The 26,755-nt window shown below is 39.4% G+C and overlaps 1 protein-coding gene across 1 annotated transcript in view; it reads right to left on the reverse strand.

Annotated features, from left to right (window-relative positions):
* The window catches only part of LOC311085886 (uncharacterized protein), a 152,223-nt gene that overhangs the window by 63,071 nt on the left and 62,397 nt on the right, over positions 1 to 26,755 (reverse strand). The window contains exons 33-36 of the mRNA XM_084118506.1: positions 16,725 to 16,898; positions 15,780 to 15,953; positions 14,713 to 14,886; positions 13,391 to 13,549 (exon numbers count right to left, since the gene is read on the reverse strand). Of these exons, the coding sequence (XP_083974632.1) occupies positions 13,391 to 13,549; positions 14,713 to 14,886; positions 15,780 to 15,953; positions 16,725 to 16,898 (681 nt within the window). The remainder of the gene's footprint in view (positions 1 to 13,390; positions 13,550 to 14,712; positions 14,887 to 15,779; positions 15,954 to 16,724; positions 16,899 to 26,755) is intronic.

The raw sequence follows: 26,755 nt of genomic DNA on the forward strand, positions 1-26,755 counted from the left end.
TGTTGCTAAGCGGTTGCTAGGGTATTCTGGGTGGTTGCTAGGCGGTTGCTAGGGTGTTTTTGGTGGTTGCTAGGCGGTTGCTAGGGTATTCTGGGTGGTTGCTATGGTGAGTGTCTGAGCCGAGTTTGGAGTATGTAGAGTTAAAGCTCTAGGAGGAGTTTCATATAGAAATTTTAGTCTCGGAATAATAATAATAATAATAATAATAATAAGTTTAAATAGGATTTCAATATGTTGGCTCTCTCAAGCCAACTTAATAAGTTTAAATTGGATTTCAGTAAGTTGGCTCTCTCAAGCCAACTTAACTAGAATGTACATTTCCTGAAGAAAATGTGAAGTGGTGCTTGCAGTGGCAAAACTCGCCACTCGGTTGCTAGGGTGTTGTACTTGATTGCATACGAGCCAACAACCACGTCTGTACGATGTTGTGGAGCTGAAATATGGCTTCTATATGTTGCAATATGGTTGCTAGGTGGCTCTAAATGGTTGCTAGGGTGTGAATACACAGTTACCATGGTGATATTTACAGACTGTTTTCCAACCGAAACTAATGAGCCAACCCCCATCTCTATACAATATTCTGATGCAGAGATGTAGGTCTTGTAAAATGGTTGCTAGGGTACTCTGTTTGGTTGCTATGGAGGTGCTTGGCAGCTGCTAATGATGAAACTACAAAGGCTTCTTGTCAGTATGAATGATATAAACCAACTCCCATCTCTATACGATGTTCTGATGCAGAGATAAACGGTTGCTAGGGTACTCTGTTTGGTTGCTAGGGAGTAGCTTGGCAGCTGCCAATCATGAAACTCCAAAGGCTGCTTGTCAGTATGAATGATATAATCCAACTCCCATGCCTCTGTGACATACAGAATGGAAGATATCCCTCTTTGGATTTTGGTTGCTAGTGTACTCTATTTGGTTGCTAGGGAGTGGCTTGGCAGCTGGCAATCATGAAACTCCAAAGGCTGCTTGTCAGTATGAATGAAATAATCCAACTCCCATGCCTCTGTGACATACAGAATGGAAGATATCCCTCTTTGGATTTTGGTTGCTAGGGTACTCTGTTTGGTTGCTAGGGAGTGGCTTGTCAGCTGCCAATCATTAAACTCCAAAGGCTTCTTGTCACTATGAATGATATAAACCAACTCCCATGCCTCTGTGACATTCAGAATGGAAGATATCCCTCTTTGGATTTTGGTTGCTAGGGTACTCTGTTTGGTTGCTAGGGAGTGGCTTGTCAGCTGCCAATCATGAAACTCCAAAGGTTTCTTGTCACTATGAATGATATAAACCAACTCCCATGCCTCTGCGACATTCAGAATGGAAGATATGCCTCTTTGGATTTTGGTTGCTAGGGTACTCTGTTTGGTTGCTAGGGAGTGGCTTGTCAGCTGCCAATCATTAAAGTCCAAAGGCTTCTTGTCACTATGAATGATATAAACCAACTCCCATGCCTCTGTGACATTCAGAATGGAAGATATCCCTCTTTGGATTTTGGTTGCTAAGGTGCTCGACAATGGTTGCTAGGGAGGGGCTTGGAAGTGTTGAGGTGATTCATGATTGGCTGTTTGCTGCCCTGAGTCAACTGAGACCACCCGCATGTTTCTATGACAATTCAGTCTGGAGATATCTCTTTGAACTCTTTCAATGGAAGTCTATGGAACTTGTTGCTAAGGGGCTGTAAATGGTTGCTAGGGCGTGGCTTGATAGCTTCACAATGATCCTGAGAGACTGATTGGTCGTCTGAGTAAAATGAGCCCTCCCCCTTGTCTCTATGACACTGTGATCCAGAGCTACGTTCAATACAAAGTTCCTATGCAATTTACCATAGTAGGAAATGCATGTGTGTTTCACGGGACGTTCCTTCCCCATAGTAAGTCAATGGGGCAACTATGGGCATCCCCTGCCCCCCAGGGGTGCAACTTTTACCCCATTGTGAGGTATGTTCTTACAGAGCCTGTCAGCCACTTCAAATGTGGCAAATCACACGTTTCTGCGAAATCCTCGCTCAGAGCTACGTGTGGTCAAAGTTCGTCGCAATGTTAAGTCAATGGGACTTTTTTGGCCGCTTTTTCGCCCCTGGGGCGAACACCGCACCCCCGATCGCTTATAAAAGTCATAGCACACCTCTCCTTAATGAACCGGTCGATTTGACACCTCACTCAGGGGTCTGTGACAAACGGTGCGGGACGAGTTACGCGCCAAACTTTGTGTGGAATAATAAGAATAACTAGAATGTACATTTCCTGAAGAAAATGTGAAGTGGTGCTTGCAGTGGCAAAACTCGCCACTCGGTTGCTAGGGTGTTGTACATGATTGCATATGAGCCAACAACCATGTCTGTACGATGTTGTGGAGCTGAAATATGGCTTCTATATGTTGCAATATGGTTGCTAGGTGGCTCTAAATGGTTGCTAGGGTGTGAATACACAGTTACCATGGTGATATTTACAGACTGTTTTCCAACTGAAACTAATGAGCCAACCCCCATCTCTATACGATGTTCTGATGCAGAGATATACGTTTTGCTAAACGGTTGCTAGGGTACTCTATTTGGTTGCTAGTGAGTGGCTTGTCAGCTGCCAATGATGAAACTCCAAAGGCTTCTTGTCACTATGAATGATATAAACCAACTCCCATGCCTCTGCGACATTCAGAATGGAAGATATGCCTCTTTGGATTTTGGTTGCTAGGGTACTCTGTTTGGTTGCTAGGGAGTAGCTTGGCAGCTGCCAATCATGAAACTCCAAAGGCTGCTTGTCAGTATGAATGATATAATCCAACTCCCATGCCTCTGTGACATACAGAATGGAAGATATCCCTCTTTGGATTTTGGTTGCTAGTGTACTCTATTTGGTTGCTAGGGAGTGGCTTGGCAGCTGGCAATCATGAAACTCCAAAGGCTGCTTGTCAGTATGAATGAAATAATCCAACTCCCATGCCTCTGTGACATACAGAATGGAAGATATCCCTCTTTGGATTTTGGTTGCTAGGGTACTCTGTTTGGTTGCTAGGGAGTGGCTTGTCAGCTGCCAATCATTAAACTCCAAAGGCTTCTTGTCACTATGAATGATATAAACCAACTCCCATGCCTCTGTGACATTCAGAATGGAAGATATCCCTCTTTGGATTTTGGTTGCTAGGGTACTCTGTTTGGTTGCTAGGGAGTGGCTTGTCAGCTGCCAATCATGAAACTCCAAAGGTTTCTTGTCACTATGAATGATATAAACCAACTCCCATGCCTCTGCGACATTCAGAATGGAAGATATGCCTCTTTGGATTTTGGTTGCTAGGGTACTCTGTTTGGTTGCTAGGGAGTGGCTTGTCAGCTGCCAATCATTAAAGTCTAAAGGCTTCTTGTCACTATGAATGATATAAACCAACTCCCATGCCTCTGTGACATTCAGAATGGAAGATATCCCTCTTTGGATTTTGGTTGCTAAGGTGCTCGACAATGGTTGCTAGGGAGGGGCTTGGAAGTGTTGAGGTGATTCATGATTGGCTGTTTGCTGCCCTGAGTCAACTGAGACCACCCGCATGTTTCTATGACAATTCAGTCTGGAGATATCTCTTTGAACTCTTTCAATGGAAGTCTATGGAACTTGTTGCTAAGGGGCTGTAAATGGTTGCTAGGGCGTGGCTTGATAGCTTCACAATGATCCTGAGAGACTGATTGGTCGTCTGAGTAAAATGAGCCCTCCCCCTTGTCTCTATGACACTGTGATCCAGAGCTACGTTCAATACAAAGTTCCTATGCAATTTACCATAGTAGGAAATGCATGTGTGTTTCACGGGACGTTCCTTCCCCATAGTAAGTCAATGGGGCAACTATGGGCATCCCCTGCCCCCCAGGGGTGCAACTTTTACCCCATTGTGAGGTATGTTCTTACAGAGCCTGTCAGCCACTTCAAATGTGGCAAATCACACGTTTCTGCGAAATCCTCGCTCAGAGCTACGTGTGGTCAAAGTTCGTCGCAATGTTAAGTCAATGGGACTTTTTTGGCCGCTTTTTCGCCCCTGGGGCGAACACCGCACCCCCGATCGCTTATAAAAGTCATAGCACACCTCTCCTTAATGAACCGGTCGATTTGACACCTCACTCAGGGGTCTGTGACAAACGGTGCGGGACGAGTTACGCGCCAAACTTTGTGTGGAATAATAAGAATAACTAGAATGTACATTTCCTGAAGAAAATGTGAAGTGGTGCTTGCAGTGGCAAAACTCGCCACTCGGTTGCTAGGGTGTTGTACATGATTGCATATGAGCCAACAACCATGTCTGTACGATGTTGTGGAGCTGAAATATGGCTTCTATATGTTGCAATATGGTTGCTAGGTGGCTCTAAATGGTTGCTAGGGTGTGAATACACAGTTACCATGGTGATATTTACAGACTGTTTTCCAACTGAAACTAATGAGCCAACCCCCATCTCTATACGATGTTCTGATGCAGAGATATACGTTTTGCTAAACGGTTGCTAGGGTACTCTATTTGGTTGCTAGCGAGTGGCTTGTCAGCTGCCAATCATGAAACTCTAAAGGCTTCTTGTCACTATGAATGATATAAACCAACTCCCATGTCTCTGCGACATTCAGAATGGAAGATATGCCTCTTTGGATTTTGGTTGCTAGGGTACTCTGTTTGGTTGCTATGTAGTTACTTGGCAGCTGCCAATGATGCAATTCCAAAGGCTTCTTGTCACTATGAATGATATAAACCAACTCCCATGCCTCTGTGACATTCAGAATGGAAGATATCCCTCTTTGGATTTTGGTTGCTAGGGTACTCTATTTGGTTGCTATGGAGTTGCTTGACAGCTGCCAATGATGAAACTGCAAAGGCTTCTTGTTATTATGAATGATATAAACCAACTCCCATGCTTCTGTGACATTCAGAATGGAAGATATCCCTCTTTGGATTTTGGTTGCTAGGGTACTCTGTTTGGTTGCTAGGGAGTGGCTTGGCAGCTGCTAATCATGAAACTCCAAAGGCTGCTTGTCAGTATGAATGATATAAACCAACTCCCATGTCTCTGTGACATTCAGAATGGAAGATATGCCTCTTTGGATTTTGGTTGCTAGGGTACTCTGTTTGGTTGCTATGGAGTTACTTGGCAGCTGCAAATGATGAAATTCCAAAGGCTTCTTGTCAGTATGAATGATATAAACCAACTCCCATGCCTCTGTGACATTCAGAATGGAAGATATCCCTCTTTGGATTTTGGTTGCTAGGGTACTCTGTTTGTTTGCTAGGGAGTGTCTTGTAAGCTGCCAATCATGAAACTCCAAAGGCTGCTTGTCAGTATGAATGATATAAACCAACTCCCATGCCTCTGCGACATTCAGAATGAAAGATATACCTCTTTGGATTTTGGTTGCTAGGGTACTCTGTTTGGTTGCTATGGGGTTACTTGGCAGCTGCTAATGATGAAACTGCAAAGGCTTCTTGTTAGTATAAATGATATAAACCAACTCCCATCTCTATACGATGTTCTGATACAGAGATATACGTTTTGCTAAACGGTTGCTAGGGTACTCTGTTTGGTTGCTAGGGAGTGGCTTGGCAGCTGCCAATGATGAAACTGCAAAGGCTTCTTGTCACTATGAATTATATAAACCAACTCCCATTTCTCTGTGACATTCAGAATGGAAGATATACCTCTTTGGATTTTGGTTGCTAGTGTACTCTGTTTGGTTGCTATGGAGTAGCTTGGCAGACACCAATCATGAAACTCCAAATGCTGCTTGTCAGTATGAATGAAATAAACCAACTCCCATGCCTCTGAGACATTCAGAATGGAAGATATGCCTCTTTGGATTTTGGTTGCTAGCGTAATCTGTTTGGTTGCTATGGAGTTGCTTGACAGCTGCCAATGATGAAACTGCAAAGGCTTCTTGTCACTATGAATGATATAAACCAACTCCCATGCCTCTGTGACATTCAGAATGGAAGATATCCCTCTTTGGATTTTGGTTGTTAAGGTGCTCGACATTGGTTGCTAGGGAGGGGCTAGGAAGTGTTGAGGTGATTCATGATTGGCTGTTTGCTGCCCCGAGTCAACTGAGACCACCCCCATGTTTCTATGACAATTCAGTCCGGAGATATCCCTTTGATCTCTTTCAATGGAAGTCTATGGGACTTGTTGCTAAGGTGCTCTAAATGGTTGCTAGGGCGTGGCTTGATAGCTTCACCATGATCCTGAGAGACTGATTGGTCGTCTGAGTAAAATGAGCCCGCCCCCTTGTCTCTATGACACTGTGATCCAGAGCTACGTTCAATACAAAATCCCTATGCAATGTGTAGGACGGCCCATGAAATGTACATGGGCCTACACCATTGTAAGTCAATGGGAAACTTTGGGACGCTCCTGCCCCCCAGGGGTGCAACTTTTACCCCATTGTGAGGTATGTTTTTACAGAGCCTGTCAGCCTCTTCAATTGTGGCAAATCACACGTTTCTCCGAAATCCTCGCTCAGAGCTACGAGTGGTCAAAGTTCGTTGCAATGTTAAGTCAATGGGACTTTTTTGGCTTTTCGTTCGCACCTGGGGCGAACACTGTACCCCCGATCTCTTAGAAAAGTCAGTGGACACTTCTCCTCAATAGGCCGCACGATTTGACGCCTCATTCATGGGTCTGTGACAAAAGCTGCGGGAGGAGGAGTGCCCCAAAATTTTTCCCGGAATAGTAAGAATGTAATACTAGAAAAATTTCAATGGGGAACCTTTGGGACGCTCCTGCCCCCCAGGGGTGCAACTTTTACCCCATTGTGAGGTATGTTCTTACAGAGCCTGTCAGCCTCTTCAAATGTGGCAAATCACACGTTTCTCCGAAATCCTCGCTCAGAGCTACGAGTGGTCAAAGTTCGTCGCAATGTTAAGTCAATGGGACTTTTTTGGCCGCTTTTTCGCCCCTGGGGCGAACACCGCACCCCCGATCGCTTTTAAAAGTCATAGCACACCTCTCCTTAATGAGCCGGTCGATTTGACACCTCACTCAGGGGTCTGTGACAAACGGTGCGGGGCGAGTTACGCGCCAAACTTTTGTCCGGAATAATAAGAAAAATAATAATAATAAGTATGAGCAATAACAATAGTGATGCCTTGCTTTCAGCAAGCACCACTAATAATAAGTATGAGCAATAACAATAGTGATGCTTTCAAAAAAGCACCACTAATAATAAGTATGAGCAATAACAATAGTGATGCTTTCAAAAAAGCACCACTAATAATAAGTATGAGCAATAACAATAGTGATGCTTTTAAAAAAGCACCACTAATAAGAATAATAAGTATGAGCAATAACAATAGTGATGCTTTCAAAAAAGCACCACTAATAATAAGTATGAGCAATAACAATAGTGATGCTTTCAAAAAAGCACCACTAATAATAAGTATGAGCAATAACAATAGTGATGCCTTGCTTTCAGCAAGCACCACTAATAATAAGTATGAGCAATAACAATAGTGATGCCTTGCTTTCAGCAAGCACCACTAATAATAAGTATGGGCAATAACAATAGTGATGCTTTCAAAAAAGCACCACTAATAATAATAAGTATGAGCAATAACAATAGTGATGCTTTCAAAAAAGCACCACTAATAATAAGTATGAGCAATAACAATAGTGATGCCTTGCTTTCAGCAAGCACCACTAATAAGTATGAGCAATAGGGGTGCAACGGTACAGATAGCCCACGGTACGGTCCGTACCTCGGTTTTTGGGCCACGGTCTCGGTTCGGTTTCGGTACCGTTTTGTGCAGAAAGAGACTGCTATTTCATCCCAAAAATATGTTTTATTTTTCTTATGAGCATAAACAGAATGTCACAGTAGGAAGAACATCAATGTATGGAATAAATTAACACTCTAGTCTGTACTGAACAACACTAAGTAATACAACCTCTTCAACTATCACTTATATGAAATACAAAATGTAAACAAACACACTTCAAAATATTCAAGTGGATCCCAATTCCAAACCTTGATAACTGGTATATGAAGTGATCAATGTGAAAGAAAAAGTGCACTTTTACCTTTAACAAACATAAATTAGCTTGTGCTTTGAATAAAAAAAAGCAGAGCAAAATAATATAATAAAAAAAATACTGCATTCAGGATACAAAGTGCAATGTTATTTACTCATCCACTATTGAGAGATTCTTGTGCAAAAAGATGAGTCTATCAACACTGTCGGGTGCAAGGCGAGACCGGTTGGCACTAACGATGTCCCCAGCAGTGGAGAAAATTCTCAACTTTTCAGAATGCCGCAAGCGCACCGTAGGTCACGTGACAAGAACCAACCAGAGCGCAGCTGATGGTTGCTTTAGCAACGACAGGCGCCTCCGGAGCGCAACCGCCCTAGCGCTTTGGAAAAAGGAGAACGCGGCGCGCCTAGCGTTTTCTACGCGTTTTTAGGCGCGATATGTGAACGGCGCCTAAAGCAAAAACTAAAAGGATCAGCGCGAACTCAGTGGCAAAACCGAAGTCCCGCGGGACATGAGGGTAGATTGTCCCGTGCAGGGCTGACCGAACGGTCCGGGATTTTACCGTGTACCGTTGCATCCCTAATGAGCAATAACAATAGTGATGCTTTCAAAAAAGCACCACTAATAATAAGTTTAAATAGGATTTCAGTAAGTTGGCTCTCTCAAGCCAACTTAATAATAAGTTTAAATAGGATTTCAGTAAGTTGGCTCTCTCAAGCCAACTTAATAATAATAAGTTTAAATAGGATTTCAGTAAGTTGGCTCTCTCAAGCCAACTTAATAATAATAATAACTAGAATGTACATTTCCTGAAGAAAATGTGAAGTGGTGCTTGCAGTGGCAAAATTCGCCACTGGGCAGATGCTAACACAATTGACATGTTGTGATACCATGATATACCACATTTTAGCATTATTTACCACGATTTACCATGTTTCTAAGATGATTTATTACGATTTAACATATTCCAGCATTATTTACTATGATTAACATGTTGTTAGAATGATGCTAGCAGGATTAGCATGTTGTTAGCATGATTAGCATGTTGGTTGGATGATGCTAGCATGCTTTTAACAAGATGCTAGCATGATTAGCATGTTGTTACCATGTTTTTAGCTAGATGCAAACATGATTAGCATGTTGCTAGCATGATTAGCATGTTGCTAGCATGATGCTAGCTTGATTAGCATGTTGCTAGCATGATGCTAGCTTGATTAGCATGTTGCTAGCATAATGCTAGCATGATTAGGATGTTGCTAGCATGATGCTAGCATGATTAGCATGATGCTAGCATGATGCTAGCTTGATTAGCATGTTGTTAGCATGATGCTAGCTTTATTAGCATGTTGGTAACCTAATGCTAGCATTATTAGCATGTTGCTAGCATTATGCTAGCTTGATTAGCATGTTGCTAGCATGATTAGCATGTTGCTAGCATGATGCTAGCTTGATTAGCCTGTTGCTAGCATAATGCTAGCATGATTAGCATGTTGCTAGCATGATGCTAGCTTGATTAGCATGTTGTCAGCATGTTTTTAGCAAGATGCTGTTGCCAGGTGGTTGCTAGGGTGTTCTGGGTGGTTGCTATGGTGTTGCTAGGCAGTTGCTAAGGTGTTCTGGGTGGTTGCTAGGCAGTTGCTAGGGTATTCTTGGTGGTTGCTATAGGCAGTTGCTAGGGTATTCTTGGTGGTTGCTAGGGCGTTGCTAGGTGGTTGCTAGGGTGTTCTGGGAGGTTGCTATGGTGTTGCTAGGCAGTTGCTAGGTGTTCTGGGTGGTTACTAGGCAGTTGCTAGGTGTTCTGGGTGGTTGCTAGGCAGTTGCTAGGGTGTTCTGGGTGGTTGCTACAGTTTTTTGGTGGTTACTAGAGCATTTCTAGACGTTGCTAGGGTGTTCAGGGTGGTTGCTAAGGTATTTTTGGTAGTTGCTATGGTGTTACTAGTTGTCAAATATGGTTACTATGGAGTTTTTATAGAGTTCTTTAATAACGAGTGCCTTCAGTACGGCACTCGGCCTGCGGCCTCGTGCCTATGGCTGAATAGGCACAAGCATGGAGCGATACCGCAAGGCCACGAGAGTAAAATTGCTTTTAAAATTTTTAAAAAATGCAAAAAAATTTTTTTTTTGGTTTAGGGTGGTTGCTAGGGAGCTCTTAGTGGTTGCTAGGGTGCTGAAACTGGTTGCTAGGGTGTGGCTATGAAGATTTTAGGCCATTACTTATTGGCTGCTTGATAATATAAATCCTCTGAGGGAGAGAGAGAGGGAGAGACGCAGGGGTGTCAGGCCCTTTGGAGTGGTGTGTGTGAAAACGTCGGTTGGGATTCAAATGTTTTTAGAACTCCCAATGTAAAGTCAATGGGATTTTTTTGGCCGCTTTTTCGTCCGCTGTGCGAACATCGTACACCCGATCGCTTAGAAAAGTCATAGCACACCTCTCCTCAATGAGCCGCTCGATTTGATGCCTCACTCATGGGTCTGTGACAAACGGTGCGGGGCGAGTTTCGCGCCAAACTTTTGTGTGGAAGAATAATAATAAGAAGAAGAAAAATAACTAGAATGTACATTTCCTGAAGAAAATGTGAAGTGGTGCTTGCAGTGGCAAAATTCGCCACTGGGCAGATGCTAACACAATTACCATGTTGTGATACCATGATATACATGACAGCATGACACTTTAGCAGTATTTACCACGATTTACCATGATTCTAAGATGATTTACTACGATTTACCACATTCCAGCATGATTTACTATGATTAATATGTTGTTAGAATGATGCTAGCATGATTAGCATGATTAGCATGTTGGTTGGATGATGCTAGCATGATTAGCATTTTGCTAGCATGTTTTTAGCTAGATGCTAACATGATTAGCATGTTACTAGCATTATGCTAGCTTGATTAGCATGTTGCTAGCATAATGCTAGCATGATTAGCATGTCTCTAGCATGATGCTAGCTTGATCAGCATGTTGCTAGCATAATGCTAACATGATTAGCATGTTGCTAGCATGATTAGCATGTTGGTTGGATGGATGATGCTAGCATTATTAGCATGTTGCTAGCATGCTTTTAACAAGATGCTAGCATGATTAGCGTTTTGTTAACATGTTTTTAGCTAGATGCTAACATGATTAGCATGTTGCTAGCATAATGCTAGCATGATTAGCATGTCTCTAGCATGATGCTAGCTTGATCAGCATGTTGCTAGCATAATGCTAACATGATTAGCATGTTGCTAGCATGATGCTAGCTTGATTAGCATGTTACTAGCATGATGCTAGCTTTATTAACATTTTGCTAGCATGATGCTAGCATGATTAGCATGTTGCTAGCATGATGCTAGCTTGATTAACATGTTGCTAGCATGATGCTAGCTTGATTAGCATGTTGCTAGCATGATGCTAGCTTGATTAGCATGTTGCTAGCATGATGCTAGCATGATTAGCATGTTGCTAGCATGATTAGCATGTTGCCAGCATGTTTTTAGCAAGATGCTGTTGCCAGGTGGTTGCTAGGGTGTTCTGGGTGGTTGCTATGGTGTTGCTAGGCAGTTGCTAAGGTGTCCTGGGTGGTTGCTAGGCAGTTGCTAGAGTATTCTTGGTGGTTGCTAGGCAGTTGCTAGGGTATTCTTGGTGGTTGCTAGGGCGTTGCTAGGTGGTTGCTAGGGTGTTCTGGGTGGTTGCTATGGTGTTGCTAGGCAGTTGCTATGGTATTCTGGGTGGATGCTAGGGCGTTGCTAGAGTGTTCTGAGTGGTTGCTAGGCAGTTGCTAGGTGTTCTGGGTGGTTGCGAGTGCCTTATGTACGAATATGGCCGAATAGGCACAAGCATGGAGCAATTTCGCAAGGCCACGAGTGTAATATTGCTTTAATTTTTAAAAAAAAAGCAGTTGCTAGGGTGTTCTGGGTGGTTGCGAGTGCCTTCAGTACGGCACTCGGCCTGCGGCCTCGTGCCTATGGCCGAATAGGCACAAGCATGGAGCAATATCGCAAGGCCACGAGTGTAATATTGCGTTAAAAAATACAAAAAAATACAAAAAAAATTTTTTTTTGGTTTAGGGTGGTTGCTAGGGAGCTCTTAGTGGTTGCTAGGGTGCTGAAACTGGTTGCTAGGGTGTGGCTATGAAGATTTAAGGAAATTACTTATTGGCTGCTTGATAATATAAATCCTCTGAGGGAGAGAGAGAGGGAGAGACGCAGGGCTGTCAGGCCCTTTGGAGTGGTGTGTGTGTGAAAACGTCGGTTGGGATTCAAATATTTTTAGAATGCCCAATGTAAAGTCAATGGGGACTTTTTTGGCCGCTTTTTCGTCCGCTGTGCGAACATCGTACACCCGATCGCTTAGAAAAGTCATAGCACACCTCTCCTCAATGAGCCGGTCGATTTGACACCTCACTCAGGGGTCTGAGACAAACGGTGCGGGGCGAGTTTCGCGCCAAACTTTTGTCCAGAATAAGAATAATAATAAAAAAAAGAATAATAAGTATGAGCAATAACAATAGTGATGCTTTCAAAAAAGCACCACTAATAAGTATGAGCAATAACAATAGTGATGCTTTCAAAAAAGCACCACTAATAAGTTTAAATAGGATTTCAATATGTTGGCTCTCTCAAGGCAACTTAATAAGTTTAAATAGGATTTCAATATGTTGGCTCTCTCAAGCCAACTTAATAAGTTTAAGTACAATATCAGTAAGTTGGCTCTCTCAAGCCAACTTAATTAATGGAGATTGTTTGGCTGTACAGCAGCTCTAGAAGAAAGTCATTCTCCAGTTTAAGTAAGTACAAGGTTGATTCATTTCTGTTGTAAAAATCATTACACTGTAAAAGATTTTGGGTGCAGCACTTGTGCTTGTGCAATAGAAACCGTATTCTCTTTTGATTCCATTATATTGTGAACACCAAAAGGACTGAGGTCACTTTCGGCTGGTTCGCTTTCTGGTTCACTTTAAGTGAACTGGGTTTGGTTCTTTTAAAACAAACTATATGTGACAACACCCTGAATATTCATCTGGCCTGCATAATACAGATTTTTAGTCGTTTTCGTGGATCAGTGTGAATGAGGATAATTTTTACTGATTGCCTACACAATGATGAAACAAATCTACTAACCCCTAACCTACCCTAAATCCTAAACTTAACCTAGAAGTTATGTAGCACATCATGGTAGAGAGCATTACAGTTTTTCACAATCAGATCCATCCATGATTTTTCTGAAGTCTGAACTTTCTTGGCAGGTGACAGTGATTGACCAATGGTTTTGAATTAGCTTGTGCTTAACTGGTTTTCAATTCATTTAAATTTTGCCCTCATTGTTTCAATAAAACTTAATTATTTTTTCCGTTCACAAACATTGAAAGACTGTCAAAGATAAATGAAAGTATCTTTATCATCACAGTGATGTTCACTCACCTCAGTGTACAGTTTGAGTCTCGTATCACGTCTCTGAGCTGCTTTAAGTCTCTGATCATATTTTCACTCAGATCAAGCTCTTTTAAAAACTGCAGTGCTTCTGAGTTTGTCAAAGACTGAGTTAAAGCAGAAACATCTGTAATGCCACAGTCTTTTAGGCTAGAAAGAGACAAACAGACAGAGATCATCTTACTTTCACCAGATCACAAAACACATGACTAAGGTGAATTATGTTTCACAAATACATTGTAAACAGTCTTTTCAGGAGAGAAAGAGTATAAAGTGTCTTGGTTTAAAAGGTTGAAGTGTTTGTTAAAGAGATCCTCCACACAAGGTTACAGTTGGTTTATAGATATGATGGTTTATTGTTTTTTTTTTTTTATTTCTCTCACAAACACCTATTGTTTTTTCTTTTTATCAACTGGGGTCGTTTATCAACTATCCATAATGGATAACCGTTGTGTGTGCTTTGTGTGATTTATGAAGCGTCATCTTTGGAGATCCAGTACATAGAGTCAGATTATTTATCTAAAAATCTTGTTCATCTGAATAAACTCATATACATCTGAGATGGCATTAAAGAATGTAAATGATGAAACTTTCAGTTTTGGGTTGAGTATCTCTTTATCGCTACACTACACTACACTTTTGTCCCTCTATTGGTGAAAAATAAAGCTAACTACTGGAGTTACTTTTCTCTGTGTAAGTGTGTATGATGCAAGTAATTTCCCATGAAATCCATACAAACAGCTCTAAAATACAGTTCAATATTACAGGTTTATAAAAGTCTATTTGGGTAAAGCCACGGTTTGGAAGACTGATCTGTTTTATCTAAACTCTCAGATTAATAACATGTTATAAAAAAATATAAAAAACTGCATAGTTTAGCTTTAAAAATGTTGATTATTTTAGTCGTTTTCATCTCAGGTGGTACAAAGCACAACCAGGCCTGGATATACGGGGTGTTGAGCACCTATTGATCTTTAAACCAGACAGAGCACTTCAAGCACCTCTAAACAGATGGGAAGAGTTTTGAAATAGACTGAATTGCTACAGATGTATAAATGTATTTATTTGGCTTTCAAAACTTCTAAATATTACTATTGTGGTGTGTGTGTGTGTGTGTGTGTGTGTGTGTGTGTTATTAGATTCCACAGATCTGCAAAAGGAAAGAGTCAAAGAGCTGATGTGGGTCTCATGAGCATGTGATTCATTAACTGAACTACAGGCATATTGGTATTAAACAAAATATGATATCCCAAATGTGGTTTATGTCCATTAGAGTAGTTTGAGAACTACTGTTGTATGTGAATGTTACTGACCTCAATCTCTGCAGTTTACAGTGTGAATCCTTCAGTATGTTACATAAGTGATTCACTCCTGTGTTTCTAATTTCATTTATACTCAGGTCCAGTTCTCTCAGGTGTGATGGGTTTGATTTCAGAGCTGAAGTCAGGATGAGACACTGTTTCTCTGTAATACTGCAATTACGCAGACTGAAGACAGAAAGAGAAAAGACAATGACTCAGATCAATGTGAACCACCAAACTGAAGTTCTACATCAGACACTCAGTTTAATTCCCATACTCTGATTTCAACCGTCACACTAGTTCTGTGTGCTGGAAGATGTTGATTATTATCTTTCATTTTTCTTTTATGTCTCTTTTCTTTAATATTTATCGTAGCAGCAGATTTATTTTCCACATTTACACAATCAGTACATTCTTTAAATTTAACACAATAGACCTTAGTCAGGTTAGATGACATATTTGATTTTATGTGGACGAAAATTAGGGTTTTAGAAAAAAGTTTAATATATAGCAGTGTACTAAGATTTATTACTAGTTAAAAGCCATTTAAAATAAAGTGTAACGGAAGGTGCAGAGCTATAAACACTATTACTTGAGTCCTGTTGTCTCAAAGGTCCCATATTGTCAGAACTGAAATTTCCTGGCTTTTTTCATGATAACGGAGGTCTAGGGGCTACGAAACAGTCGATCCACAGACAAATGGACACAGCCTGCATAAAGTAGCTGTGCCTTTTCACAAGCTGTTGTGACTTCCGTATAAATGTGATGTCAGAATTACTCAGTCACCGCCTTCAAGCACTCACCACCCCGACCAATGGAGAGTCACTCAGAAAACAACAGGCCAATCAGAAGAGAGGCTCATGAATATTAAGTAGACAGGCCAAAATCGACCTGTTCTTGGCAGAGCTCCTGAGAAAGGAGCTGTAAAATTGAGATTTTTGGTACTTATACCAAATATATATTCTTAAGGACATCAAAACCTAAAATAAAACTTCAGAAAGGTTTACAATATGGAACCTTTAAAATAAACAGTGAACTGTAATCTCACAGTAACTGCTGTACAGTATAATGATACTAACTCTAGTTTTTCCAGCTTGAATAGTGGGTTCATCAGTAGATCACTGAGGTTTTTCACTCCTGAGTCTCCTAGTTTATTCCAACTCAGGTTCAGTTCTCTCAGGTGTGATGGGTTTGATTTCAGAGCTGAAGTCACAGCAGAACAACCTTCATCTGTCATTTCACAGCAGCTTAATCTACATTTGGAGAAATGAGAAAAAGAAAATCTTCATTTTGCAAAGTAATAGCATCTCAATAATAAATAAAGGACAAATTCCAATTTTTCTGCGCCCTTCAATGGCAGAGGAGACACGATCTGTAGGGATGCTCAAAACGAAAGTGAACAACTAAATCCCTTCCTGAAGGGCCTTTCCACAAGTCTGTTAACAAAGGGTACATGCATTGTGGTAATTTATGTGGTAATTTTATAATTTATGGTCATGTGACCCAGGGTGACGAGTCCTCGTGATTCATTTAAAAGACAGATGACAGGAGAGTTTGAGTTAACATATGATAAAAATTTGAGAGAAGAGAGGGAACGCAGCAACGATTACACACACACACACACACACACACACACACACACACACACACACACACACACACACACACACACACACACAGACACACACAAAGCATATTTTAAAAGCTTAATTATAAAATGTATATTTATTTGCAACAATCATATATTACTGTAAGCTAATGGGCTTCTGGACGCCATACTGCGTTGTCATGGTAACATTTCAAGTGAAGATAATGAGGAAATTACATTGTCTTTTTTTTCAACAAGTGCGTTCCAAACAGCTTCATTATGACACACAAAAGCCCTGATGCCCTTATCAGAGTAAGAAGAGGATAAGGATGCTCACTTACAGTTTGAATTCACCAAAACTGTGAACTCTGTGTCTTGATTTAAACTGTAGAAGTGATTTTAAGAATTATGATTGATGTATGTGAATGTTACTGACCTCAATATCTCCAGTTTACAGTGTGAATCCTTCAGTACGTCACATAAGTGATTCACTCCTGTGTTTCTTATTTTATTTACACTGAGGTCCAGCTCTCTCAGGTGTGATGGGTTTGATTTCAGAGCTGAAGTCAGGATGAGACACTGTTTCTCTGTAATACTGCATCCATACAGCCTGAAGACAGAAAGAGAAAAGACTAACTGAAGAGCTACATCAGGCACTAGTTTAATTTCTGATACTCTGTTTTTAAGGCTGTCACACTAGTTCTGTGTGCTGGAAGATGTTGATTCTTCTCTATTATTTTTCAACAATATATTTTGTCTGTTTTCTTTACTCTTTATCATAGCAGCAGATTTCTGCAGAACAACATTTACACAATTCGTGCACAAATTTACACTGTGCACAAATTCTTTAACTGTTACACAATAGACCTTATTCAGGTCCATATTGAATTTTATGTGTATGAAAATGAGGTTGTGAGAAAAATTATTATATATACACTGGTACACTAAGATTTATTACTTACTAGTTAGAAAACATTTAAAACAAAGTATAACAGAAGGTGCAGACTCAGAGCTATAAACACTATTACTTGAGTCCTGTTGTCTTAAAATAAACTGTAATCTCACAGTAACTGCTGCACAGTATAATGTTACTAACTGTAGATTCTCCAGCTTGCACTGTGGGTTCATCAGTAGATCACTGAGGTTTTTCACTCCAGAGTCTCCTAGTTTATTCCCGATCAGGTCCAGCTCTCTCAGGTGTGATGGGTTTGATTTCAGAGCTGAAGTCACAGCAGAACAATCTTCACCTGTCATACTGCAGTATCTTAACCTATATTTGGAGAAATGAGAAAAAGAAAATATTCATTCTGCAAAGTTATAGCATCTTCAAAACAAATAAAGGACAATTTTCAAACAGTTTGTTTTGCGCCCTTCAAATGGCAGAGGAGACACCATTTGTAGAAACGTTTGAAATGAAAGTGAACAACTGAATCCCTTCATGAAGGGCCTTTCCTCAAGTCTGTTAGTGATGGTATGCAGAGTTCACACGGCATGATTTTTAAAGTGATCAGATCACTGTTCTTTCCACACTACACGACTATCTGGGGTAACATTCAGTTGTTGCTGTGTGCACTGCACGATGGATCGGTTTGGTTACACATTGAATGACTTTACAATAGGAAGAATCACTGGCAACTCTGTCTGGTCCGAGGAAAGGAAAAAATTTCACTCTAATAAAATGTAAATCGCTCTCAATGTAAAAACAGATCAAATATATAATATATAATATATATATATTTTATATATATATATATATATATATATATTTTTTTTTTTTTTTTTTTTGGTCAACATGTTGCGATATTGTTTCATTTAAGTTCATGTTTATTCTAAAAAATCTTATTTAATTAAACAGCAGCACGAAATACCCACCTTCTTGACACTTCAAAAAACACTTCTTCAAAACCACCCCCCTTCTGCTTTATTCACAAATCACACCCTGGTTGTAAGGATCCAAAGATCACTGTGGAATTTAATATTGAGTTTAAAGGGTTAGTTCACCCAAAAATGAAAATTCTGTCAGTAATTACTCACCCTCATGTTGTTCCAACCCCGTAAGACATTCGTTCATCTTCGGAACAAAAATTAAGATATTTTTGATTAAATCTGAGAGTTGTCTAACTCCTCCACAGGCTTCTAAGGAACTGAAACTTGCTGGCCCAGAAAATGTATTAAAGACATCGTTAATATAGTCCAAGTGACTCCAGTGGCTCAATCTGAGCCTATGTGGTGACGTGCAACACAGACGCGCTACGCTTAAACACTACGCAAAAAGATCCGAGGCCCAGAGAGAAGGAAATGAAAAGTGGAATAAAGTCGTTATTTTTGTTTGTTTTTGCGCACAAAAAGTATTCTCGTCGCTTTATAAACTTAAGATTGAGCCACTGGAGTCACTTGGACTATATTAACGATGTCTTTAATACATTTTCTGGGACAGCAAGTTTCAATCACTTAGAAGCCTGTGGAGGAGTTAGACAACTCTCAGATTTAATCAAAAATATCTTAATTTGTGTTCCGAAGATGAACGAATGTCTTACGGGGTTGGAACAACATGAGGGTGAGTAATTACTGACATAATTTTCATTTTTGGGTGAACTATCCCTTTAACATTTAGTTCATGACAATAAATGAACATGAGTTTGAAGTTTGTATTTAGTTTTTCTTGGAAAAAGCCGGCCTAAACCAAAGTAGCGTTTTAATTCTTCAATCATTGAAATAATTAAATGTTTAGTTAATAAACTTTTATGCCAACATGTAACCTAAATTATTTAATTCCTTCAATATCAACACTTTAATATGGAAGCTTGTTTCTGCCACAGAATAAAACATTTTAAGAATTGCGAGATATAAAGTCAGAATTGCGTGAAATAAAGTCCGAATTGCGAGATATAAAGTCAGAATTGCGTGTTTTAAAATCAGAATTGCGAGATATAAAGTCAGAATTGCGAGATATAAAGTCAGAATTGCGTGAAATAAAGTCGCAATTGCGTGTTATAAAGTCAGAATTGCGAGATATAAACTCAGAATTGCGTGAAATAAAGTCGCAATTGCGAGATATAAAGTCAGAATTGCATGATATAAAGTCAGAATTGCGAGAAAAAAAGTCAGAATTCTGACTTTATAACACGCAATTGCGACTTTATTTCACGCAATTCTGACTTTATATCTCGCAATTCTGAGAAATAAAGTCAGAATTGCGAGATGTAAACTAGCAATTGTGAGATAAAAAGTCGCAATTATCTTTTAAAATGTTTTATTCTGTGGCGGAAACAAGCTTCCATACTTTAATAATGCTAATGTCTACAATATTTAAGTGTGAATTGCGACTTCTCTTTGTTTTAAGTCAGTCTCAGACGCTCCTCTCCTCTTAGATAGCCTGTGGGGGGGTTGGAGGGGCAGCTCAGTGGCTTTATCGTGGGGGTGCAGGACAAGGTGATAAACACTCCTCTTTCATATGGAGAGTGTCGGATAGCCAACCTGATGATCAGATTTTATCTTAAAGAGCGGGCAAAGGATACGTGGTAACACTTTATTTTGATAGTCCGTTTGTTGAGACTATACTAGTTATTAGTAGCCATTCAGTAGCTTGTCAACAGTGCATCAGTTGACATTCAACAACACTGTTTCAACAGACAAGTAACATACGTTCAACTGACTGCCTATAGACTATAAGGTACAATTCAAGTGTTAATCTACAGATTTTACGAAAAAGTGCCTGTTGACTGTCAATATTATTTTGCAACAGGTTATTAACCAATTGGTGACTAACTTTCTGTAGATTGAGTACCAACAACTCAAGATCAATCTGTCACTTAAATGTCAACAGTCATGTCAGCATATGAAGTATATGATACTGTATCCTACTCAAGGGGTCTCATATGCATCAAATTAATAATTATTTTAGCTGATTTAAAACTGTTTTTAAAAAATTGTTAACCATTTGTAGATAATCTGTTGATAGTCAACTAAAGATTAGATCTGTTGCTTGTCAACAAATAAATTGTTTATGATCAGTAGACTATTAATAGACATAATCCACTAAGTGTTAGTAGATACATTTTAGGACTATCTGATTAAAGTGAAAAACAGTTTATATCAGTAGAAAGTCTATAACCTATCAACAGATTGAAAACATACTTTTTTTGTACGTTTGGATAGATGCTGAAACGTATGATACAGACATGTCTGCAACGTAGAATTATTACGAATTCACAGCTACAAAACGTTTACGAATCATAAAGATATCTGTATCATTTCCCTTATACTGTTTTATAGATAAATGTAAGTTCCCTTAACCCTACTCCCAAACCTAAATATAAATTACTCATCTTATACAGAATATAAAAAGAATAAAACACTTTATGGACAGAGATGTGTAGGGAAATGCCAGTTTTATTAATAGCATTAAAATATATTTTGAATTGTTGAATGCCTGTTCTGCTGTGTTTTTTATTATTATTATTATTTATATTTATTTATTTATTATTATTATTTTTTCTTCAGCCAAAATAAACAATTGCTGAATGTCTGTTCTACGTTTTCAGGTACCATCCTAATGTAAGGAAATGTTGCAATTACTGTAATAAAAACTTAAATAAAAAAAATTATAAAAAAATAAAATATATTTTGAGCCACTAACATTAATCCTACTCCTGCCCCTAAACCTACCCATAACCATTTCTTAAAACTATGCAGGCTAAAATGAAGAAAAACAACAGTAATCATAATAATTTATTGCGAAATTGTAAATCGGTACCAAAAGTCACTCAAATGACGATGTGTTGCAGTCCTCTCTGATATATGATAGTTTTGTATAAGGGACAGAGCAGAATTTAAGTTATTAATCCATGAAAATGTTAACCCAGCTGCGTGAAGACGGCGCGCGCGCGCGCACGCTTCTGCATTTCAATGTTGTTTCAACTGAAACACGGCATGCTGCAATCTCTGTGACGAAGCAGGCGAGAGCCAATGAGAGTTTGATATCACTGCCGTAAAACATGTCGTAACGCTTCTTGAGGGTGCAATTTTTTTATTTAAATTCATCACGACTCACGAGCTCGGGATTTGACATTTACGGTCGCAGCTGAGAATGGATATGGAGATCGCTGGATGTGGATGAAGGGCTGAATTTGGATCTGTTTCTTGCTTACGTATGGATTATAAAGATTTGGATTACATCTAACGTTACGTTAGCTAATAAAAATTATGTATTTTGTTAATTTATATTGTGTTTTGGTGTATTATGGTTCTATAGGAGAAAACGCCTTTGTGTCTCACCGTAATGTTAAATAAACTAAATGTTACAAAATGGTTAAAGATTAAAGAAGGTATTGTTAAGGGTTTAAACTATAGTCTTGTCTGTTAATCCTCCGAAGCGAGTTTGCAGCAGGAACAGAGATTATTTCTTAAATGAGTAACTGTTATAACATTAAACTGCATTTGATAAATGCGATTTTCTGTAAAACTTACTGTCATGAAAGGCTAAATGTATTAATTAATAATTATTGTTATTTGTTGTTTATAACTTTTGATCTTGGCCTCGGGCATTTGAAATGATGATGTAGACTATTGAGAGTTTTCTACGGTGGCCCAGTAGTGCACAACACGACATTTAAAAAGCAAACATAAGTTCACAACACAACGAAATAAAGCCACAACACAATGGAAATAAGCCACAACACAACGGAAAATCTACAACACAACGAAATAAAGCCACAACACAACGGAATATCTACAACACAACGGAAATAAGCCACAACACAACGGAAAATCTACAACACAACGGAAATGCTCCCGACCACTAGAGGGCTCTCGGAGTGCGATAAAGTTAGTTTGACGCGCTACCACAGCGCTTGATCCCTGAGGGAACGTCTGCCAATTCCTCCAAGTTGTTAAAACGTATTATTTGTATTAATTAAAATTACTTTTAACATTCAAAAACAGACATGTTCAAAATCCAAAGCTTGATTGTATTTGATAGTAGACTGACTTAATACAGGTGACTTTTTTCCAATACCCTTCATGTATTTACAGTAAACAAATTTTTTTTTTTTTAGGAAATTTCTGTAAAAGTTTTTTTTTTCTTTTATCATGTCACAAAGCTTGTGGTTCCTAGTGACCAGACTGACTTATTATAGGTGGAATTGTGCCAATACCTTCCTATTTCACCAAATGTTTTTTTTTTTTTTTTTTATCAAATTATAATAAATTATACGTTTTAACCACTTGATGGAATTGCCAGACATTCCCTTATGGATCATGCGCTGTGGTAGCGCGTCCAAGCGTTCTCGAGTATAAATCAAATGCGCAGCTATAATTCATGTAGGTTATTTTGAAGTAATATTTTATGTCGATATACACTGTTAAAACTAATCGTGGTATTGATATATTAAGACTGCTGATTCTATAGAACAATGGCTAGGAAAACTAACTTTATCGCGCTCCGAGAGCCCTCTAGTGGTCGGGAGCATTTCCGTTGTGTTGTGGCTTTATTTCGTTGTGTTGTAGATTTTCCGTTGTGTTGTGGCTTTATTTCGTTGTGTTGTGGCTTATTTCCGTTGTGTTGTAGATTTTCCGTTGTGTTGTGGCTTATTTCCGTTGTGTTGTGGCTTGTTTCCGTTGTGTTGTGGCTTAATTTCGTTGTGTTGTGAACTTATGTTTGCTTTTTACATTTCGATGTGTTGTGCACTACTGGGCCACCGTAGTTTTCTCATTTGGAATGCTTAATATAATTGTTTTCACATAATCAAATGGTTCAGATGTGATCGTGATATCCTAGTAAATAATGGGTTGTATTATTTTTTTTTATTTAATAAAAGTGATTTTTTTCTCTGATGTGCTGGCCATAGTGTTTGTTCTACTTCAGTCAGGTTAGGTATGCAATCTGTTGATAGGTTATAGACTTTCTACTGATATCAACTGTCTTTCACTTTAATTAGATAGTCCTAAAAGATATCTACTAACACTTAGTGGATAATGTCTATAGTCAACTGATCATAAACAATATATTAATCTGTTGATAGGTTATAGACTTTCTACTGATATAAACTCTTTTTCACTTTAATTAGATAGTCCTAAAATATATCTACTAACGCTTAGTTGAGAATGTCTATTAATAGTCTACTGATCATAAACAATTTCTTTGTTGACAAGCAACAGATCTAATCTTTAGTTGACTATCAACAGATTATCTACAAATGGTTAAAACATTTTTAAAAAACAGTTTTAAATCAGCCAAAATAATTATTAATTTGATGCATATGAGACCCCTTGAGTAGGATATACAGTATCATATACTTCATATGCTGACATGACTGTTGACATTTAACTGACAGATTGATCTTGAGTTGTTGGTACTCAATCTACAGAAAGTTAGTCGCCAATTGGTTAATAACCTGTTGCAAAATAATATTGACAGTCAACAGGCACTTTTTCGTAAAATCTGTAGATTAACACTTGAATTGTACCTTATAGTCTATAGGCAGTCAGTTGAACGTATGTTACTTGTCTGCTGAAACAGTGTTGTTGAATGTCAACTGATGCACTGTTGACAAGCTACTGAATGGCTACTAATTAGATAGATAACGCCCCAGTGTAGTGATGGGGACACTATACTGTCAAAGAGCACCGTCCTTCGGATGAGACGTTAAACCGAGGTCCTGACTCTCTGTGGTCATTAAAAAATCCCATGGCATTTCTCGTAAAGAGTAGGGGTGTAACCCCGGTGTCATGGCCACACACCATTGGCCCTTACCAATCATGGCCTCCTAATAATCCCCTTACATTGAATTGGCTCTATCACTCTCTCTCCTCTCTCCACCTATATCCGGTGTGTGGTGAGCGCACTGGCGCCGTTGTACTGTGGCTGCCGTCGCATCATCCAAGTGGATGCTGCACACTGGTGGTGGTTGAGGAGAGATCCCCTGACATGATTGTAAAGCGCTTTGGGTGTACAGTAGTACATATGAAAGCGCTATATAAATGCCCGATTCTATTCTATTCTATTCTACTAATAACTAGTATAGTCTCAACGAACGGACTATCAAAATAAAGTGTTACCGGATAGGTTTCTTTCATGATAAATCTCTCGATGTGTCCAAATGTAAGCCCTATCTAAATTATAAATATTGTAACTAATGTATAAGGTTTTTCATAAAAATGTTCATTTGAAGTGTTCAGTCCAGTTGTTTCAACTGGTTTTGTAGAGTTTTAGAATGTTTGATCAGTGTGTGTATGATTGTCAACAATCTGATTTTATCTAAACATGGACTTTTGACGAAACGCGTATGCCAACTAGAAACGAATGCAAGTGAGCAATAGATACAGAGTGCTTTTATTGTAAAGTGAATTCAGCAAGACATTCTGTTTCTTTTAAGCAACAAAGGCTAAATATTTTGTTAAAGGTTTTTTTTGGGGGGGGGGGGTTTGGTGTGGATGACACGCAGCGACATACAGTATTATCTGCTGTATGATGTGTTTCTACCCTGCGCGCGCAGTGAGGGAGGCAAGGCAAGGCAAGGCAAGTTTATTTATATAGCACATTTCATACACAATGGCAATTCAAAGTGCTTTACATAGAAGAAATTAAAATAATAAAAAGAAATAAGAATAATTAAAACAGTTTAGAAAAATAAAAAATAAAATACAGTACAGTACAGTACAGATAGTCGGACGAGCATTGGCACAGTGCTCATTCATTAAATGCATAGCTAAACGGATGTGTTTTGAGTCTGGATTTGAATGTGACTATTGTAGGAGCACATCTGATCTCCTCTGGAAGCTGGTTCCAGCTGCGGCTGGCATAATAGCTAAAAGCGGACTCGCCATGCTTAGAGTGAACCCTTGGTATTTCTAGCTGATATGATCCTAGTGATCTAAGTGATCTGCTGGGTTTATATTCAGTGAGCATATCTGCAATGTATTGAGGTCCTAGGCCATTGAATGATTTATATACCAGTAATAATACTTTAAAATCAATCCTAAATTTAACTGGGAGCCAGTGTAAAGACCTGAGGACTGGTGTGATATGTTCATATTTTCTGGTTCTGCTCAGAATCCTGGCAGCAGCGTTCTGTATGAGCTGCAACTGTCTTATGGTCTTTTTGGGAAGGCCAGTGAGGAGTCCATTACAATAATCCACCCTGCTGGTGATGAAAGCATGAACAAGTTTCTCTAAGTCTTGTCTGGAAACAAAGCATCTAATTCTTGCAATATTTTTCAGATGATAGTATGCTGATTTAGTTATTGCTTTGACATGACTACTGAAACTAAGGTCTGACTCTATAGTGTCACACCAAGATTCCTGACTTGATGTTTAGTTGTTTGACCCCTAGAGTGAAGGTATGCATTCACCTTGAGAACTTCATCCTTGTTTCCAAACGCAATGACTTCAGTTTTGCCTTTGTTTAATTGAAGAAAGTTTTGACACATCCAACTGTTGACTTCGTCAATGCATTGGCACAGGGAGTCAATGTGGCTGTAATCGTTAGGCGATAGGGCTAAGTAGAGCTGTGTATCGTCTGCATAGCTGTGGTAAGCAATTTGGTTCTTTCTCATTATTTGGCTCATTGGGAGCATATACAGGTTGAACAGGAGTGGCGCAAGAATTGAGCCTTGAGGGACTCCGCATGTCATGGATGTCCACTCAGACTTATGGTCTCCTATACTCACATAATAACCTCTCCCATCTAAGTATGACCTGAACCATTTTAGGACTATCCCAGAAAGCCCCACCCAGTTTTCCAGCCTGTCAAGAAGTATGTTATGATCGACAGTGTCAAATGCAGCACTGAGGTCGAGTAGTACCAGCACTGATATTTTGCCTGCATCAGTATTTAAGCGAATATCGTTTATTATCTTTATGAGCGCTGTCTCTGTGCTGTGGTGCGGTCGGAAACCAGATTGAAAATTGTCAAAGTATCCATTCGAGCATAAGAATTTGTTCAGCTGATTGAAGACAACTTTTTCAATGATCTTGCCTATGAAAGGAAGATTTGAGATCGGTCTATAGTTGCTTAATATGGTCTTATCCAGATTGCTCTTTTTCAGGAGGGGCTTGACAACAGCAGTTTTCAGGGAGTTTGGAAAACTCCCAGAGAGAAGTGAGGCATTTACCACTTCTAGGAGATCTGCTTCTAAACAGTTTAACACACTTTTGAAAAATGATGTGGGAAGTGTGTCAAGAGCGCAGGTTGATGTTTTAAGGTGCTGTACGGTTTCTTCCAAAATTTTGCCATCAATTTCTTTGAAATCAGACATAGTAACTACTTTCTCAGGCGGTTTGATCTGTCTGACCCCAGGGCAACTCAAGGATGTGCTGATCACCTTTCTGATATTATTGATTTTCTCAGAGAAGAAAGAAGCAAACTCACTGCACTTGTTGTCTGAGAGCATTTCACTGGGAATCTGGCTTGGGGGGTTTGTCAGTCTCTCTACAGTAGCAAAAAGAGTGCGTGTGTTGTTTAAATT

This window comes from Abramis brama (genome assembly GCF_963993115.1).
Source record: "Abramis brama genome assembly, chromosome: 6".
Taxonomy (NCBI): domain Eukaryota; kingdom Metazoa; phylum Chordata; class Actinopteri; order Cypriniformes; family Leuciscidae; genus Abramis; species Abramis brama.